Consider the following 18207-nt stretch of genomic DNA (forward strand, 5'->3'; position numbering starts at 1 on the left):
AGACACCAGGTTTGGTGGGCAGTTCATATCAGGCACAATGCTCTCAAGCACTTAGCCATTCTGGTCTCTGTGGTCCAGCAAAAGGCCGTGACTTTTTCTCTTTTTTTCTCCATATCATTTATAAAAGCTGTCCTTTATAAGTGCAGGGATGCTTCTGAAAGTACTGATTCCCAACTTGCTTTTGTGGGTGCTGAAAAGAAAAGATGGGTGCTTTCTTTGCATTTATACAATCCTAGTGTTTCTAGAGTAGGTCCTCCAGCTCCAAACTACGAATCAGGCTCCCAAACTGGTCTAACCAAGCCCAGACTGTCAGTGTGCCCAAGCGCAGACTTCTGGGTCTTTCAGGGAGGGGCCTGGAGTTCCCTAATCTCACATCTGAGGAAAGAAAGGCCCCAGGAGGCTTTGTGTTTTGCGCTTTTTCACACCACCATCCTTGCAGATTTGGGCCTGTCACCGGACAGACACCTCCTCTAGGCAGGATCTACAGAACCCAGCTGTACTCCTGCCCTGCCCCATCAATGTGTAACTGGTGTGAGGGCTTGGACAACTCCATTTCCCTTGGGCCCACCTGGGTCATAGGAGGCAGTAATGTGTAGTACGTGTCAGTGAAGGTTCTGGAGTGAACAACCTGGATCCAAATCCCAGCTCTGCCACTCATTAACCACATGACTCTGGGAAACTTACTTAACCTCTTTGTGCTTTGATTTCTTTATCTATAAAGAAGGAGTTATTGATAGTTTTTTGCTCATGAGGTCATCGGGAGCTAATAAATAAAAGGCACCAAGAAGAACCTGGGCACATTGCAACCCTCCAATACGTGTGAATTGTCAGTCTTATCAGGAAATCTGGACAGGGTGAGGCTGCTTTGCAATGAAAACTTCCCTAATGCCCCAAGAGCCATTTCCTGACACAAATAGAACACCAGGAAAGGGGAACTTCCCAGGTTCCAATGATCTTGGCCTAGGCTGTTTTACTTATAAACTCAATCGATTCTATTGAGTCATTTCTACACATCCCTTTGCACTGTGGCCACATTGTCTAGTTTACCTTTTGGTTGTGTGAGAGACAACTCCTATAAAAAGAATTCTTTCTGGCAGTTAGTTCCCCCTCTGTTACTCCATCCCTGTAACAGCCTCACCCTCCCCTGGACAAAGGGTCTGTATAGTTAGAAGTCCAGCAATACCCCTGTCCTTTTGTTCTTCCTGTCCTTTCACTCCCTGGCACACTTCTCTAGGGCTGGTTCTTAGATGCTGTACAAGGTACTACACACATATTACCACAGCAGAAGCTCACAGCAACCCTGCAAGGTACATATGGTAGTAGCTGCTTCTCACATGGGGAAACATGGGTTGGAAAGATCCAGAAACTTAGAGTGGCACAGCTTGAACATGGTCCACTGGGATTTGAACACTTGTCTGCTCAATTATAATACCATGGTGGCTCCTGATGTCCCTTGATCCTGCCCCATGAAAACTATGAATTACTGAGTCCCAACCCCTTGGTCACTGGTCCATTCTTCCATCTCTAAGTTCTCACCTAATGGTGTGAACTGGGTGGGAAGTGTGGTTGCCACCAAGACCAAGAATTCAGGGACCAGAAGTCACCTTTGCTTGGCTTCAAAAGAAGAGGCTGCATTAAGGAGCCCTGTCTGTCTTTGAGTCTTTAAACAAGGGATGTTGGCAGCCACACATGCAGTCTGTAGGACATGATCAGAAGGCTTGATGCTCTCGCCTGAAACATGTTTTCCACTGAGTAACATCATGGCACTCACTACATTACTGTCATTTTTACCTTTGATATTCTGTAAAGTATTATATTTTATTGAACATCAATAACAGCAATAATACTAGTAGCTATCATTTATTGAGAGGTGACTATGTATCAGGCACAATGCTCTCAAGCCCCTAGAATATTGTCCCCATTATATAGATGAGGAAACTGAAGTTTGGCTATAGTACTGCTATGAGCTGAGTTGTGCCCCACCAAAACCCATTTGTTGAAGCCCTGATCTCCAATATGATGGTCAGCTGGGCCCTTCAGGAAGTAATTAGTGGAGCCTTTATGATGGGATTAGTGCCCTTACAAGAGGAGACTATGATAGCTCGCTCTGCCCATGCCCCAGGAAGAGGCCATGCCAGCAAACAGCAAGAAGGCGGCCTCATACAGCCAGGAAGAGGACATTCACCAGGAGCTGAATCTGCTGGCACCTTGATCTTGGACTTCCCAGCCTCCAGGACTATGTGAGAAATAAATGCCTGTTGTTTGAGCCACCCAGTCTATGATATTTTGTTATAGCAGACTAAATGGGCTAAAACATGTACATACCTCAAAGAGTGGTTATGAGGGTTAGATAAATCACATAGGTGTGATCTCTTAAGTTTATTGGAGAAGCAATGGGTTTTTAATGGACTCCTGAGAAAGTATTCTTTCTGAATTGACACACTACCAAGTCCCTTAAAGCCTGCGCTTCCACATCTATTAAATGGGCATAGAAATAACTGCCATGTGACAGACATCACAGGATTATTAAAAATAGAATAATATCAAATTTCTGAAGGAATTTCACATGCGCAATACAAATTGAAAGCATTAGTATGATCCTGCTTCTTTCCTGTCACAATATTTTCCCTTGGAGACTGCCAATAATTCCTCATCTCTGTTATTTCCTTCATCATTCTTCTGCCAGGAGAACTGAAATTCAAGTGGCCCTTGTTAAATGGCGTTAGCATGGCTGGGGAGAGGGTGAAGGTTGCTTCTGTGCTTCACCCCGCCCGCGTCACTCACCTCACAGTCACAATCTGGCCTCCATCCAGGACAACACCGTTCATTTGGGCAATAAAGATGGCGGCCACCGCTTCGTAAAGGGCCGTCCCATCCATGTTGATGGTTGCACCGACTGGGAGGACAAATCTGGTCACACGCTTATCAATTCCCAGATTTTCTTCCAGGCAACGAAAGGTGACAGGCAAAGTTCCGGCACTGAGGGATAAAAAGAGAAAGAAAAAGACACGAATTATGTCCATTGTTCGAGAAACAGGTCAGAGCACAAACCATAATACTACCACCAAGTCTTTATTCTTTTGTTCCAGCCAAGCCATGTGACATGGGAAAAAGCAGTATCTGGGGCCAAATGGAACACAAGTAATTTGGAGATTCAGATTCAGTCTTATTAAGATGCTAATTGGCAGCAAAATATTTTTACTGGTTCTCAGCTTTGAGATCTACTCAGAGCTTCAAGTTCTTTTTCCTTTGATCACTGTTTCCATCTTGGATTAAATTTTAAGACCATCTGATTGCCCAAATTAATTGGGCTGCAAGAAAACGAGAAAGTGTCAGAAAAAGAATCAACTGTCAACAGTGAAACGGAATGAGGAATTTCTGAATGACCATAACTTCACACTGTTTCCAACTAAATGACTACATACATTGCATCCTACCCCTGGGAACTGTCTGAAGTAGGTCTGTTGATTTTGAGAAGGCTGGACATGTTCAACACCATTTAGTCTGAAACTGAGCTTCTAGCAATTCACTGGGGACCCTCACGAACAGTCCAACTCCCTAATAAATGGTCATTGGCCAATTATACAATCAGTCTCTCTCTAACAACATAGGGCAGAAAAGCATGGGCCCTGTAACTCATCAAAGACCCAACACAGAGTGACTTCATCTCTACTCCTCCCAGGCGTGGGATAGAAATTCATGACCACATGACTCAGCCTGACACATTCATGTGTCCTCTAAAATAGGAGACCTGCAAGGATAAGGGTTGCTGAAGGTCAGAATATTATTTCCATGTGGATAGAGGTGTGGGAAGGTAGGTGGATTTGCTTCAAAGTTTAAGAACCTGAAGCAATACAGAGCACTCAAAATACCACGAGAGGGATTTGTGATCCATTTTTTGTTGTTTCCTTTCTTCTGTTCATTTTTTGTTTCATTTGTTTCTATTAAAACCTTCGCAAAGTGAACTGCAGACAGCACATTTTTCTCTCTTGCCTTTACAGCCTCCTCCTAGTTGGAATTAGGGCTCCAGTCAAGCTTGACACAGACCCTTGCAGAAGTCTTGGTTTCTCACAAGGTGGGAGAGCACTGTCAACTTTAGAGAAACTAAACGAAATGCAGATTCTAGTACCTACTCCGAACCAATGAAGCAGAATCTCTAAAATTAGGGTCACCTAAATTTGCATCTTATCAAGCCATTGACTGACAAGCTCCTAATAATAACCTTAGAGAAGCCAGAGTCATCTTACCAGAACATTCTTTGTGATTTCAGGTCAGGGGTCTGTCTCATGCCTCCTCCTTGGTCTTAGGTAGGGAGAAGAAATCAATGTTTGGAGACTTCTCATTACTAAAACCTCATAGACCCAGGGAGAAAAGTTAGGATCTGAATACCATTATACCAGCTTACTGCTCCAACAGTTTTAATGACAAGTTAGTGTCCCTTTAATCATCTCTGCTGCATGCCTCCCCATCCCACCCTTTCCTAGGACCTTTGAAGGGTTGCCAGGGCACCATGACCAGTCTGAATGGCTACTCAACCATGGTTGGCAGCTGAGATTCTTAAAGGTATGAAACTGAGGACACTTTTGAGAAGACTGGAATACAATAATTTTTATTATTGCATTCATTTTCCCAAAATGCCATCAAGGATCTTTAGACAATTAAATCAATTGGAGGAAATAATTGGCAAGGCATGAAAATACTCTGTTTCTTTACTGGACAGGCTTCGTACCTTAAAAATCCATATAAACCCAACCAACCCAAACTGGGACCTCAGAATTTTAACTCTTTCCTGTCCTTCTGACATTCTGACATCGGTTTTGGGTTTTTTTGTTCTGTTTTGTTTTTTGACCTCTCAATGGCCGTATGACAGTCTTCAAATGTCGCTGATAGTAACTAACTATTAGACACTTGAGATTCTTCTCTCTCTTTTTTTTCCAGATTAGTTCGAACAACATGCACTGAAGTCAGAGGGATGCAGAGGGCTGTGTTCCAGCCTCTTCCCCCACCCCATCTGTCCTCCTGGACACCAGTCTCTCGGCTGTTTGAGAAAACGGAGCTGAGCCCCCAGCAAATCCCCATTCAGTCCAAGGTCCAGGTAGGTGGGAAGGATATTTAGCTGGTACGGGGGCTTTGTGCCTTTTCCCCTCTGGTCATAACGGCAAAGTTAATTCTTAGTACATGATTCCTGCCACATTAACTTTTTTAAAGTTTATGTTTGTTTGTTTGTTTGTTTGTTTGTTTGTTTGTTTAAAAAAAGAAACTCCACATCCAGGCAAAGCCACATTTTAACTGAAGATTAAAACCACATTTTTTTTTTCAAATGAACTACAAAGTAAGAAGGAAAAATGGATCTAATCTTTGTGGCTTTGGCCAGATAACCCAGGCATTTGTCTGATGTAAGTATGAATTTGGGCCATCCATATGCTTTTAAGATTTACCTTGTTTTATAAAAGTACTGGAATAACTGTCCAGTAATTCAAAGAAAAGATAATAATAATACTTTTGAACTAGCATAAACAACAAATTCATAAAGGTATTGGAAGAAAACATAAAGTAATATTTTATAATCTTCGGTGGAGATGTTCCTAAACAAAGCAGAAATTTTAAATACTAAAGGAAAATATTGACAGCTTCAACAACAACATACAAATTAAAATTTTCTACTGGCAAAAAGCACTGCAAATTTTTAAGACAGTCAGGTAAGGGGGGACATTAATGGCAATATGTGACACATAGTTTATATTTTTATACATGCAGAGAGTTGAAAAAAAATTAAGAAAGGATGAATATCCCAACAGGAAATAAAGATCACAAACAATTCATAGGACCGGGCAGAGAAGGGAGGTCAATAAGAACACAAAGATGTTTCCTTTTGCTAGTACTCAAAGAAATGCAAATTAAATGAGATCACCTTTCACCAAAAAGATCAGAAAGCATGAAAGGAGTGATAACACCCAGTGCTGGTGAGCAGGTGGGGAGAGGCACACTCTCACACCCAGCTAGGGGTGACATAAATGAAAGTGCTTTCTGAACAGCAATCTGGTGATTTGTTTTAAAACTGTCAGTGTGCTTACTGGACTCAGAAATGCTACTCTAGAAACTCATCCTGAGGAGATGATCAGACCACCTTACAAAGATATATTTACAAGGATACTTGTCAGAGGCTTGTTTAACAGGCATGCCTTAAATGCACATCAAGGGGTGAAAGTGGGTTGTATTATAGTACATACAGTGTATTATTATGCAATTAAAAAATAGTAGGTCTATATTGATAGATATAACTTTCATGATATGTTGACCAGTAAAAAATAGCAGTTTACAATAACTATACAAAGTAAGAATTGGAAAGGTATATAATTGTGCAGATTAACTAAAAGGTCACTACCAATTATCCCTGGGTGATAGAATAACTGGTTTATTTTCTTCCTCAAAATATTTTATTCACTGTCCCTTTTTCACACTAAGCAAATACCACAATAAGCTCATAGCCAGAAAACAAAAATGAAACTAAACATAATTGTTTTTATGTTTGTATAAAAAAGTTACTTTTTTCTCCAAAGACAGATGGTCTCCCTGGTTAGAGATACTTAACCATAGGAAATTTCTAGAAACAAGAAGGAAACAAGGAAATTGTGAAGCATTTCCCTTCATCTTCGGAACCTGGCAGTAGGTTCAGTTTATTTTCAAAACCCCACATTCTATAGTACCAAGTTCCCAATCACTTGCCGGATGGACATGTAATTTGGCTTTTAGGTTGGTTGCCACTATTGGCCTGTTAGGTCACATGAGGAAATCCTGACTGTCTGTTCAGTAGCCTCAGATCTGGCCCTGCAGGGCAGAGACTCTACAACAAGGTCCTGACGACCTGTGGCTCCAGGGACAATGCTGAGCGGTGGGTTACAGAGTCCACTTGCCTCCCTGCCACCTCCTTTATGACTTCAGTCTTTTGGTGACCCAAGAATATAGGCACAGAAATGCAAATAACTTGCCAGCTGAGAGGAGAAAACTCTTCCAGTCATTGAAATTCTAAATTGCCATACATTGCTTATGTATTTGTTTGTTTTTGCTAAATTCAGTCCATGATAATATCCCAAAATTTCTTTTTTCCCTGCATATCTCTGGAGTCCTCACTGGCCTCTGAACAACTAGGAACCGGAGCTGGGTAATGAAGAAGTACCTGACTCTCAGTCAAGGTCCAGTCAAATCAATGCCTGCTTGATTTTCTCAAAACCAATAGGACAGAGGTTCACACAAAGGTCAGAGACTTCTGGTTTGTTTGTAATATCTCACCTAATAAACCATTTACTGTTCAAAAGCTCATCCTACTTTTGAAAAATTATACCAATGAGTGGTATTTTGTGATAGCATTTTTCAAATCACACATGGGGGAATTTCTTAAACAGAATAACATCCTGTCAAATCTCTTTGGAAAATATTTAAAACTAAACTAATGCTATACATGGCATTCATCTGGGTAATTTCATATGAGATCATATTGCCAACACAGTTGCAAATCAGCAAAAATGTTCATCAGAAAGCTCAAAAGTTCCTAGAAGAAGCCAAAAATTTGAAGTTTGCATCTTTTTCAAAAATATTTTAATATGTGAAAAGTGTTCTCATTGACCTTTGTGATGGGAGGGTTTTGAAAAGATGAAGTGACAAAGAGGGTAAGGGAGTGAGCAGAGAGAAAGGAAGGTGTTTTCTTGTATTCTCTACCTGGAAGCGGTACCCAGGGCAGTGATCCATGCTTGGAAAATGCCAGCAAAAAAGGAGAAAGGGTTTTTCCTGGTCACTAGAAAGTAAATCAAGGGGAGAAAGATGCCCCCATGGATGATGAGGCCCACAATCACCGTGATCATGTACATCCCCAGTTGCCTAGCAACCACTTCTAAGTCCTTGATGGCAATGATCTTTCCACAAATTAGGCAGGCAATACCCAGGGGAGAGTACCTGCAAAACATAAAAGAAAAAAAAGAAAAGGCATTGAAGAGGACTTTTTGGGATTCAGAACTTAAACTCGCTGGGCCCTCCTCTGTACCATACCCTGAGGAAAAACCCTTTACATTTCTGCACAAAAGTTTTGCTAAAAGAGGACCATGAAATTCAACAGATGCTATGTTTTACTTCAGACTCACTGCATTCTCTGAAATCTGTTCTATGGATTTGGTGTCTTCTGCTCTGATGGGAAATCCAAAGGCAAACTTTATTGCTCAAGTGATTGTTAGGCAGAGCACAGACGAGCTCTACCACCCGTTAGGGATGCACCAAGCTAAAGGTTGAGAGACACACAGGCTATGAAATTGAGAACCTTGTTTGATTTCTCTGTTCCACAGTTCCTTCCTTTAAAATTGGGAATACATTTTGAACTTCTGAAAGTTCATCAGTTTCACCAAGCTATAAACTGGTGTTTGTAAATTGGAAGATAGGAAATACATTAAAATGAGAGAGCGGAGTCCTGCCAAAATAAGAAAACTGTCTGAGCCAAAGAGAACACTTAGAGAAATGTTGTTTTATGACTTCTAAGTCAGAAAGTATTTCTTCCTATATTTACTCTAACAATAATGTTGGATATTTCTCATGTTTCAAGCAGTACAGTGAGAGCCCCACACACATTGCCTCACTTAATTCTTACCACAACCTAAAACCAAGGTATCATTATTCCTGTTTGGCAAATGAGGAAATTGAAGTTTGGAATGGTTAAATAACCAGCTCAAGACCACTAAAGCAGGAAGTAGGAGGAGAACACTCTCAGATCTGTGGACTCCATGACTGGGATTCTTTCCCCTACCAAGCCAGCCCACTTCCTTTTAATGAGCAATCGTAGCTCTTTGTAGACAAGCAGACAGTGTACCATATACCAGTTTATCCTATATAAACTTATTTTCTGTTTCTACAGTATTACTGTTTTATAGAGAGCTTGGAAACAATTTACCCTTGCCCTCGCCTTCACTTTTGAGCAAGATCCACATATCCTCTCTCAGTGTATTTTTTTGCATATTTGGCAACATCCTCTTTTTATGGCCCGATCTGGTGTTGTTGGAGCATGAACTTGTTCAGCCTGTGATACTTTCTGACTGAAATGAAAATGTCTGTGGGAAGGTTGACACCTTATTGAGAATTATGAACATATCTGAGAGACTGTGGGGAAAATGATGTGAGCCAGCCAGGTATGGGAGTCAGGAAAGAGAACAGGACACCTCAGATGGATTTGGTACTTTTTTGTAATTGTGCCAGGAGCAAGCCCTTTCCTGGATAAAGAAAATCAGTGAGGAGTAAGTACATGAGAGTCATTTACACAATTACCTAAGACATAGAACTTTCCAGCTACTTACTGGCTATGTGGTCTTGGTTAGAACATGCATATGTACTCACTGTCAAAAATCCCTTCCCCATGCCTGTTAGCCCCATTAGTTCTCTGACTCCTGACAAAGTAAGTCATCCCGTGAATGTTCCATTTTTACACATACGTGCATGGCCCATCACCACCCTTGCTGAATGAGGCAAACCTGAGTTAATGAGACTTTCTGAGACATCTCACAGGCTACTGCCACCCCATGGTGGATGCTCTCATGAGCAAAATATTTTCTCAAGTGGAACCTCCTCCTGAAAGAGCAGGTTTGTAACTGATAGCAATTAATTGAGACATTAGCACAGCTGCTCTCTTCATGATGAGCATCTATCATCTCCACTTCTCCTTTCCTGGGGTGAAGGCTGTGATGTTTGAGGATTTCCTCTGCAGGTATTAGGAGGTCATGTTGTTAAACTGTTGGCTTTCCTGCCATTTTACATTCTCCTAGTGTGCCCAAAGTCACATCTCATAGACCACCTGGCTAGTCTCAGGAGCCAGCTTTTTATTCCCTGGTATTGTAAATAACTGAGCAAAATGCACTATCCAATAAAGCTAACAAGAATTTATCACCATAAACCAAGAAATTAATTCTTTCCCAAGCTCCAATCATCCTTTAGAGATGTCCAGAAAAAGATAAATATGAGCTGCTTTGGGTGCTATTTAATTTCCTATTTTCATGGTACAAGCAATCTGTAGAATGGAGAGAAAATGTTTTCTAGGACCTTTGCCAAGCAAGACCAGCTATGGAGTTCCTCCGGAGCACCCATTTGAGCCAGAGCTAAATGTTAGAGAGAGCTAGCAGGTTATCTCCGGGGCACTCAGCTCTCTGGGAGAAACTTGACTTCCCAGTATAAACGGAAAGTGTTATTCAAAGGCCAGAAGGTAGAGCATTAGGGTAAAAAAAATATGACAGAGGTCCAGGTTAACCCAAACACCTTGGTCTCTGGAACTAGGTTAACATTAACAGAATGAGGAAAGAGCCTTTATTCTATGATGTCTTTTAGGGCCATTATTTCTTTGCACTAGTTTTCAAAACAAATAGTGTAACCTCTAGCTTCTGAGTTTCTGGTTTCCATATTAATGAATTATCTTACTGAAAATGACACTCCATGAAAAATAAAGGGCAGATGCCCAAGGCCCAAGGTCACCATTCGAAATTTCTAAGATGAAAGAAATAATCAAAACCATAAACCTAAGAGCATAAAGAGGCTGAGGGCTCCAGTAAGCATTGTGAAGCCAAATGATGCCCAGTTACTGTTGGACCAGTTTCTAAATTAGAAGGACATGACTATAGAACTAGGGGAGGGAATGGCTTCCGTGCTGCTCTTACAGACTGGTTGTAGCCTCAGCTCCAGGCATGGTTCTCAAAGCTGCTGATTCATCCAGGACTGGCTTGTCAAGTCTTTTTCTTACTGTTGCATCATCAGCTCTTGCCTCTGCCCAGGCTGTACCTCAGTTCTTGTCACCCTAAGTTTCCCACAGAAGGCACCTCCTAGGGCTGCTCTCTCCTTTACAAACACAAACTTGTACACAGCACTTAACATACCCAGAATTCAGTCAGTGTCTCTGTGCACTGATAGACACCTGCTTCAGAACCACCTGCCTGTAATAACATGGATTCCCTGGGTCCACCACATACCTACTGAGCTAGAATTTCCTGGAGCTAGGGGCATTTGTATTTTAAACAAGTTCCCCAAGTAATTCTGGTGTGTTTGGAGCCAGTGTTTCAAGGAATAAAATCTGATCTGAAACTGATGAAATGCAGATATTAATTGGTTAGCCTTTGAAAACCATTTACTTTAGCTCCAATTTATGCAGGGCTTTTGATCTTAATCCACTGAAGTAATTAATTTGGGACTTTCAGGCACAGTACAGATGGTGGGCCAGAAATTTGGAGTGGAGGTCAGTGGAGGAAATTTCTTAGTCTTGCCATAAAGCCACTTTGGTTCTGACCCATATGTTTCCAATAGCAACACTAGTCTGCCAGTTTTGGAATGGATTCCAAGAACTCATAATTGGAAGTGTCTGTCAATTAAGAGTTAAACATACATTCAAGACTTACCTAAAAGGTCCTATCTGTACTAAGGCTCAGGAAGTAACACAAATCTTTTTTTCTCAACCCACTTAGGGAGAGATGCTCTGGCTATCCAAGGAGTGACTACAGCTGAGAGTTACCGTATGTGAATTAGGGCTTTTCATCAGGATAGAAGGAAAAAGTTCATAGACTCTCCAGGCTTGTAACCCTCCATATCCTTCCTTTTATAAGTAAATAAAACCCCAACTCATCATGGTGGCTGACAGAGCCCTGTGGAATCTGCCTCCTGTCCACGTCTCAAAGTTCACCATCTTCCACCTGTCTCTCACCAACCAACCACACTCCAGACACTCCCAGACCTTCATTCTGACCCTCAAAACCTTTCACTTGCTGGCCCCTCTTCCTGGAAAATTCTCCTCTCGGTTCTTCACATAGCTTTCCCCCTCTTATTCTTCAGGTGTTCACCAAAAGTCACTTTCCTAGCCCACTCTGGCCCCTCCTGATGGGGTTCACACCCTACTTCCATCCCTCCATCACTCTCTATCCCACTACCCTGTTATTGACTTTGTTGCACTGATTACTGTCTGGATCCTTATTGCTTCCTTTTTTTCCCTCTCTCCTTTCAATAGAATGCAAGCCCCATAAGGGCAGGAATCTTCCTCTGTCTTATTCACCATTATATCACCAGTGTCTAAAACTGTTATTGGCATAGAAGAGGTGCTCAAAAACTATTTATGAAGCAAAAGAATGGATGGATGGATGACGGATGGATGGAAGATGGTGGTTGTGTGTTAACGAGGAGGGAGAATTGAAAGAATGGACAGAGATTTCACTTCTCACTTTATGTTTTTATGCTGGTGAGATTATGAAAAGTTTCACTTTCTGTTTAAGGTTTTCAAATTATGAAAAACATATTTTAAAGAACTTTGGAAAAATAAGGATATGAAAATTACACCAAAATACAGGGTTTTTCTTTCTTTCTATTTTTTTGATGAATCAGAGAGCCTTGCAGGCTTCTTAAAGAATTGATAAACACAGAGAAGCAAAGGATATGGATTGACTCTATGATAGTAATGTTAATAACAAAATTACAATAATACTAATACTAATTCACATAAAGTGTTTACACAGGTCCCAGCTCATAGGAAATGCTCCATGACTGTTGGTCACAATTTCACTTAATTCTCATAGCGTAATATAGATTCTATCTATGATCAGTTGATTTTTCAGATTAGGCTGTGGGATTTAGAGTGTGTCTAACTTGTCTAAATTCACACAGCTAGTTCTAGGAAGATCCTGGTTCCAAACCAGTCTAAAGTCAGACAGAAGTTGAGTTAGGTACCATTTCCTGTACAACACTGGGCAAGTTAACCTCCGTATTTAGTTTTCTTATCTGCACAATGGGGCTAACAAAAGTACCTATTTTTGCTGGCATTATTGTGAAAAATAAATGAGTTAATGCTTATAAAGTAACTGGAATAGTATTTAGCGTATAGCAGGAATCTGATAAATCTGAGTTATGATTTAATAATGACTATCATAATAATAATAATGTCCTCAAGAATAAATAGGTACAGTACAGTAACTGAAACAGTACTGAGCATATAACAAGAATTTTTTAACTGTTATAATTTAATAATTATTAGAATAATAGTAATCTTCCCTATGTTATATTTTCCTTTTATTACTATGCTTACTAACACATGAAAAAGCCTAGGAAAAAAACTGATTATTTAAGCTTTAATGGGGTCAGAGTAGTTGACTGTTTTACCCAGAACCGTCTCACGCACACCGTTATCAAATGCTGACATGGCAGCTCAAGAATGAAAGAAACGTGTAAATTGGCATCTCATGTCCTATAACACCCTCCTGACTGTTTGCCTAGATGAGGTAACTGAACAGCTGTCAGAAATCATTCCACACGTCTTATTCCTGACTTACAAATGCTCCTCATCTCCTGAAATAGGATGCTAAGTCTTTAGGGGTTTTGGCTTCAATGAATTAGAAACTTCTTGAACCACACCACCCTCCATCCCTGGGGAGAAGGGAGGCTACACTTTATCCCATGACTCATCTGATTGCCTTGAAGATTCCCTTTCCTTCAAGGACTCAGTGGAAATAATACTGGTATGGATAAAGGAAGGAACTCTCAGAAATTGACCACATCATTGGTATCATAATACAGAAATACAAACTGGTTTTTAAAGCAAGGTTGATGACTCTGCTAGAAATTCTAGGAAACAAGGGCAAATCCTAATGTTTAATAGCTACAGGCCTATTCTGCTGTTGTTTTATCATTTATTAAATTCTCAGCATGCTTGGAACAGATCTAAGTTTCTAAAATATTTTTATGGTATTATATTGTGTGACTTTAAATCTTCACACAAAAGAAATATGAAGAAATCTAACATCACCTACAAGGTTGAACAACCAGTACAGTAATCAGAAAGAACACTATTTTACCAGCATCCTTTCCATGTTTAAAAGCACAATATATCAATGATCTGAGCAAGCCAAGTCTATTAAATATGGTTCATGAAGTCATGAGGAATATTATTGGGATCTGAGACCCTGGGGTCTTCAGCTACGCCACTCATTTCTGAACTTTTAGTAAGAATTTACTACATCACTGTGTTTGGTTCTTTTGAGGTAAAAAATAAGTCAAAAACAGGTTTTGCTCTTCTAAGGTGGAAGTAGGGGCCAAGGAAAGGAAGAAGAGAAGGAAGATAGAATTTCAGTGGAAGGCACCATATGGAAGTAGAAAAGGATCAGAGGATTGGGGAAGAAGGTGGGTAGGACTGGAGCATGCAGAGAGAATTTGAAATCCAGAATTCCTGTGGCAAATAGATGTGGTGTAGTCTGATAATGGTTTTATTTTTTTCTAGGCAGGCAAACAGGACCATCATAGGGGTTTAAAACAGATGCATATAAAAACCTTTCTGTCTAATTGATACAGGGCACTGCAAGTTTCCAGTGACTGATGGTGGCACAACTCTCTTGATGAAGGAGTGGACACTCATGCTGTGCTGGGCTACCCAGATTTCAGAGCCACTGACATAAACACCCATGACATGAAATGGAGATAATATCACTTAGATGATTCAAAGAAACAAACCTCCCCTGCTCCATCCCCACCATCTACACATGAAAGATTTTGAAATCAGTACAAACTCAAGCTCTTCCTTTACCCAGCTATATAATCTTAGGTAAGTTAATTCACCTCAATGTAAATGCACCTCAAGTTGCCATTTCTGTAAAATGGGAATAATAATACTATCTTTACAGAGTTGTTGGGATTACATATGATAGATATTAAGGGCCCATTGTGGTTCTTGGCAGATGAAATCAATACATGGTAGCTTTTATTGTTATAATGATTATGACGATACTTAAGTATCAAGATGTAGTGTCTCTGGACCAGTTTTCTCTGCTGTAAAACTGGAGGATCGAATCAGATTTCCAAGTGCACATACAGTTCTAGGTCTAGTGTATCCTTTGTGATTTCACTTTCGTTTGCGTGGCCTGAGAGCTGCCTGTTTTCCTCCCATGTGAGGCACGAGCAACCCCACTCTAAGATGCACTGCTTATGTAGCTGCTCTTCCACACACCCTGGGTCACGCCATGCCATGACATCCCTGGTACCTTAGGCTCATCTCAGTGGTTCCAGGTACTGCACAGCTTCAGTATTACTGATTGGTTTTTCCCATTGGTCTCTCTTTTTTGTTGTTTTTTTTTTTCTTCCAGGGCAGGGATCGGCCAACTTTTTATGTAAAGGACAAAATAGTAAATGCTTTAGGCTTTGCTGCTTACAGAGTATTGAGCAGAACTACTCAGCTCTTCCATTTAGCACAAAAACAACCCTAGATAATGTGTGAACAAGTGGGTGTGGCTGTTTCATTAAAATTTATTTATGGGCACAGAATGTGAATTGCATCTAATGTTCATGTGCTGTGGAATATTATTACTCCATTGATTTTTCTTCAACAAAGTGAAAACAGAAAACCCATTCTTAACTCACAGGCCTTACAAAACAAGAGCAGGCAGGATTAGGCCACAGGCCATAGTTTTCTGACCCATTTTCTAGAGGAAGAAAGCTCCAAAAAAGAAATTTTCATTCTATTCTTAAAGTCTTTCTGTAGAGCCCTTTGGCTTGGTCCATGCCTACCCACTCTTTCCTGCTGGGGATCCATTGTTCCCTGGGAACCCCAAAACCGTCTCATACCCCCACCACACTGAGGTAAGAACAAGCCCACTTACCACATGATCATGATCACTAACTTCATTACGATCTCATTCAAAATGTTGAAGAACTCCACCATCAGCTTGGCCTGCTCTCCCATCTTCCCCATGGCGATGCCAAAGGCGATGAAAAACCCTATCAGACCTGTTGGCGAATCACATCACACAGGACAAGTTATCAAGTATGTGTTTCTTCTGGTTCTTTACCACTCCCAACACAGGAGCCACATTCTCTCCACATGTTACTCTGTGAGTTAGGCATTAGAAGATAATAGCACTGTACTTCACACTGAAAATCCCTTTTCCCTAGAAAATATGGCTTTCCTTAACATGTTCCACAAGAGCAAGTTGAACTGTAGGACAGTTCCTTGAAGAAAATGAATTCATTTTTGTTCCAAACTAAAAAGTTCTCTCTTCTCTCTCCTCCTCACTTATGAAATCCTTTGTAATCAGACTCCATTAGTACAGAGATAAACGAAGGCAGGCTTGCTGGGACTTGGGGATTATCAAGCAAACTTTGGAGCCAACAGTAGATGCGCAGAAACCAATTAGCCAATAAAGTTCTGCCGGGGTTATGTTGGTACTAGTTTGGTGTTATCCCAAATTAGTGCATGACTGGTATGTTTCACTCTAGGAAAATCCTAACCATAAAATTATTTTTTCTCTTCCTGCATGCTTAATGTGAGAAGGAGGAAGAATGTCAAAGAATCAAATGGAAAGCAATGAGAAATCCAAAACACTTGGGAAACTCCAATTGACTAAGTTTGCTTGGGTTTAACCTGTTATTTATTAATTCATTATAATTCTTTTCATAGTCAAAACAGGTAGACTGCTTCCTTTCTTACTGTTTTTTTCAGGATCATAAAGGCAGAGGAGCATAGACTGTTACTCTCTAGTCCCTCAGTCCTCTTCTCCCTTCACTTGCATCGCTTCACTTACATCTAAATACAGTCCTACCCTAGCCTCATGGGTCAACCCTAACCCCAGGCCAGAAGGATTTGAGGAGTTCTGCCCCGAGCTATTAACGTAAGAACCAAACTGCAGATCCTGGACCATCTCCAACATGCAACCTTGAGTCTTATTTCTGCGTTGACTTTTGCCTCATTCCTGTGCCTGAGTATCTGTCCTGGGAACCTGTCCTATACTTTAGTTCTTCATAGAAAAGCCAGGTCTAGAGAGCTATTCTCTCCCTAGAAGATTCTCTCCCCCACCACTCCATTCCACCCTCCCTCTCACTGTGTCATTCCCAGGCCTGGAGTCTCACCCAGACCCACACGGGGACTGGGGGTCACTACATGGCCAACAGACATCACCACTACTCCCTGGGGGCTGTCTGGATTTCTGATAGCCAGATACCACATGACCCCACTCCTGTCCCATTCTTACCAATCTTAAGGCTCCAGTTGCATGGACTATAAATCAATGTTGATAACCCTTTCATAATAGGACACTGCTTGCCCATCTTACTTTTTCTCTGAACTATATAGTATGGCCCATCCTCTCTCCCTCCCTCCTCTTCCCCACACACACCCTGTCCCAGTTTGGCAGGCCTAATTTTCAGTCCCTCCCTACGACATCCAGTTTCCTATTGTGTCCAGTTATGCCTGCAGGTAAATTATAGCTTTGTAATTTTATTCTCTTAAAGCAGAATTCTTTCTCTCTGGCTTCTGGGTTTAACTTTTCCCTAGTCGCCAAAATCACTCACCTCTCCATGCCAAGCACATATCAGTCCAGAGTGTTCAACTACCCTCGGCTGTGTTCTCTCTCTTCAGCAAAAAGAATTCAGCACTTGAATTTGGGATTGTTAATCCTTGGTATTTAATATTTTCCCATTTCAGCTTGGCCAGTAAGACTGACAAATGAGTTTCAAGTGAGTTATTGGCCATAAAGACAAAGGCTTAGGGTCAGTTACAGTGACCAAGAGAGAGTCATCTAGTCTTGCCATATTGTATGAGATTAGATTCAGGCTATTCCCAAGCCCATGAAGAGGAGCTTGCTAGGTGTGTGGTGAGAACTAATCTGTAAACATTCTGGCTGAGAACAACTAGATTTGCTTGGTAATTCCACTTGGATATTTCAAGAGAAAATGGAGAAAACACACAAGGTCTCAAGGTCTCCAAGAACTAGGATGAAAAAGCTCTCTTCACAGGATCAGCAGAAACTGGCCATCTTTATGAGTCCATGAGAGACCTATTTAAAGCAGCAAGCTCTCCCAGGAGTTTATTTAAGCAGTTGGGGTTAAGTGGAGCCTAGAAGTGGTCTGGAGTTTTTGAGGAGAGAAATGAACTCCTAAAGATGTAGACCAGATCCAGGTTTTATCTTCATTCATTGCAAAGCTTGGTTCTTGGGACTTTCCAAAGCCAAAAGAAAAACTAAACTAAAAAACAAAAAAAAGCCATCATCTCTGCCCCTGGAAGACCATGGAAAGAACCTTATTTCAGCCATGATTTGTAAATGGGAAGCTTCTCAACAATCTAACTTCCCTCATCTTTCCAGAGCTTCAGTCCTCACTTGGAATTGCTGTAAACACTGCCTCTTGGAACTCTTTCATTGTAACAGGGTGTTTCATTTGAACAAAGCCCTC

General features: G+C 41.0%; 1 protein-coding gene across 7 annotated transcripts in view; it reads right to left on the reverse strand.

Moving 5' to 3' along the window:
• SLC1A2 (solute carrier family 1 member 2) overlaps nucleotides 1-18207 on the reverse strand; it is a 137746-nt gene that overhangs the window by 26251 nt on the left and 93288 nt on the right. For all 7 annotated transcript variants that reach the window (XM_017672130.3, XM_073216403.1, XM_017672131.3 and 4 more), the window contains 3 exons: nucleotides 15642-15768; nucleotides 7717-7950; nucleotides 2785-2979 (listed from right to left, as the gene is read on the reverse strand). In XM_017672130.3, coding sequence (XP_017527619.2) covers nucleotides 2785-2979; nucleotides 7717-7950; nucleotides 15642-15768 — 556 coding nt within the window. The remainder of the gene's footprint in view (nucleotides 1-2784; nucleotides 2980-7716; nucleotides 7951-15641; nucleotides 15769-18207) is intronic.

Source organism: Manis javanica, chromosome 11 (genome assembly GCF_040802235.1).
Source record: "Manis javanica isolate MJ-LG chromosome 11, MJ_LKY, whole genome shotgun sequence".
In the NCBI taxonomy this organism is placed as follows: domain Eukaryota; kingdom Metazoa; phylum Chordata; class Mammalia; order Pholidota; family Manidae; genus Manis; species Manis javanica.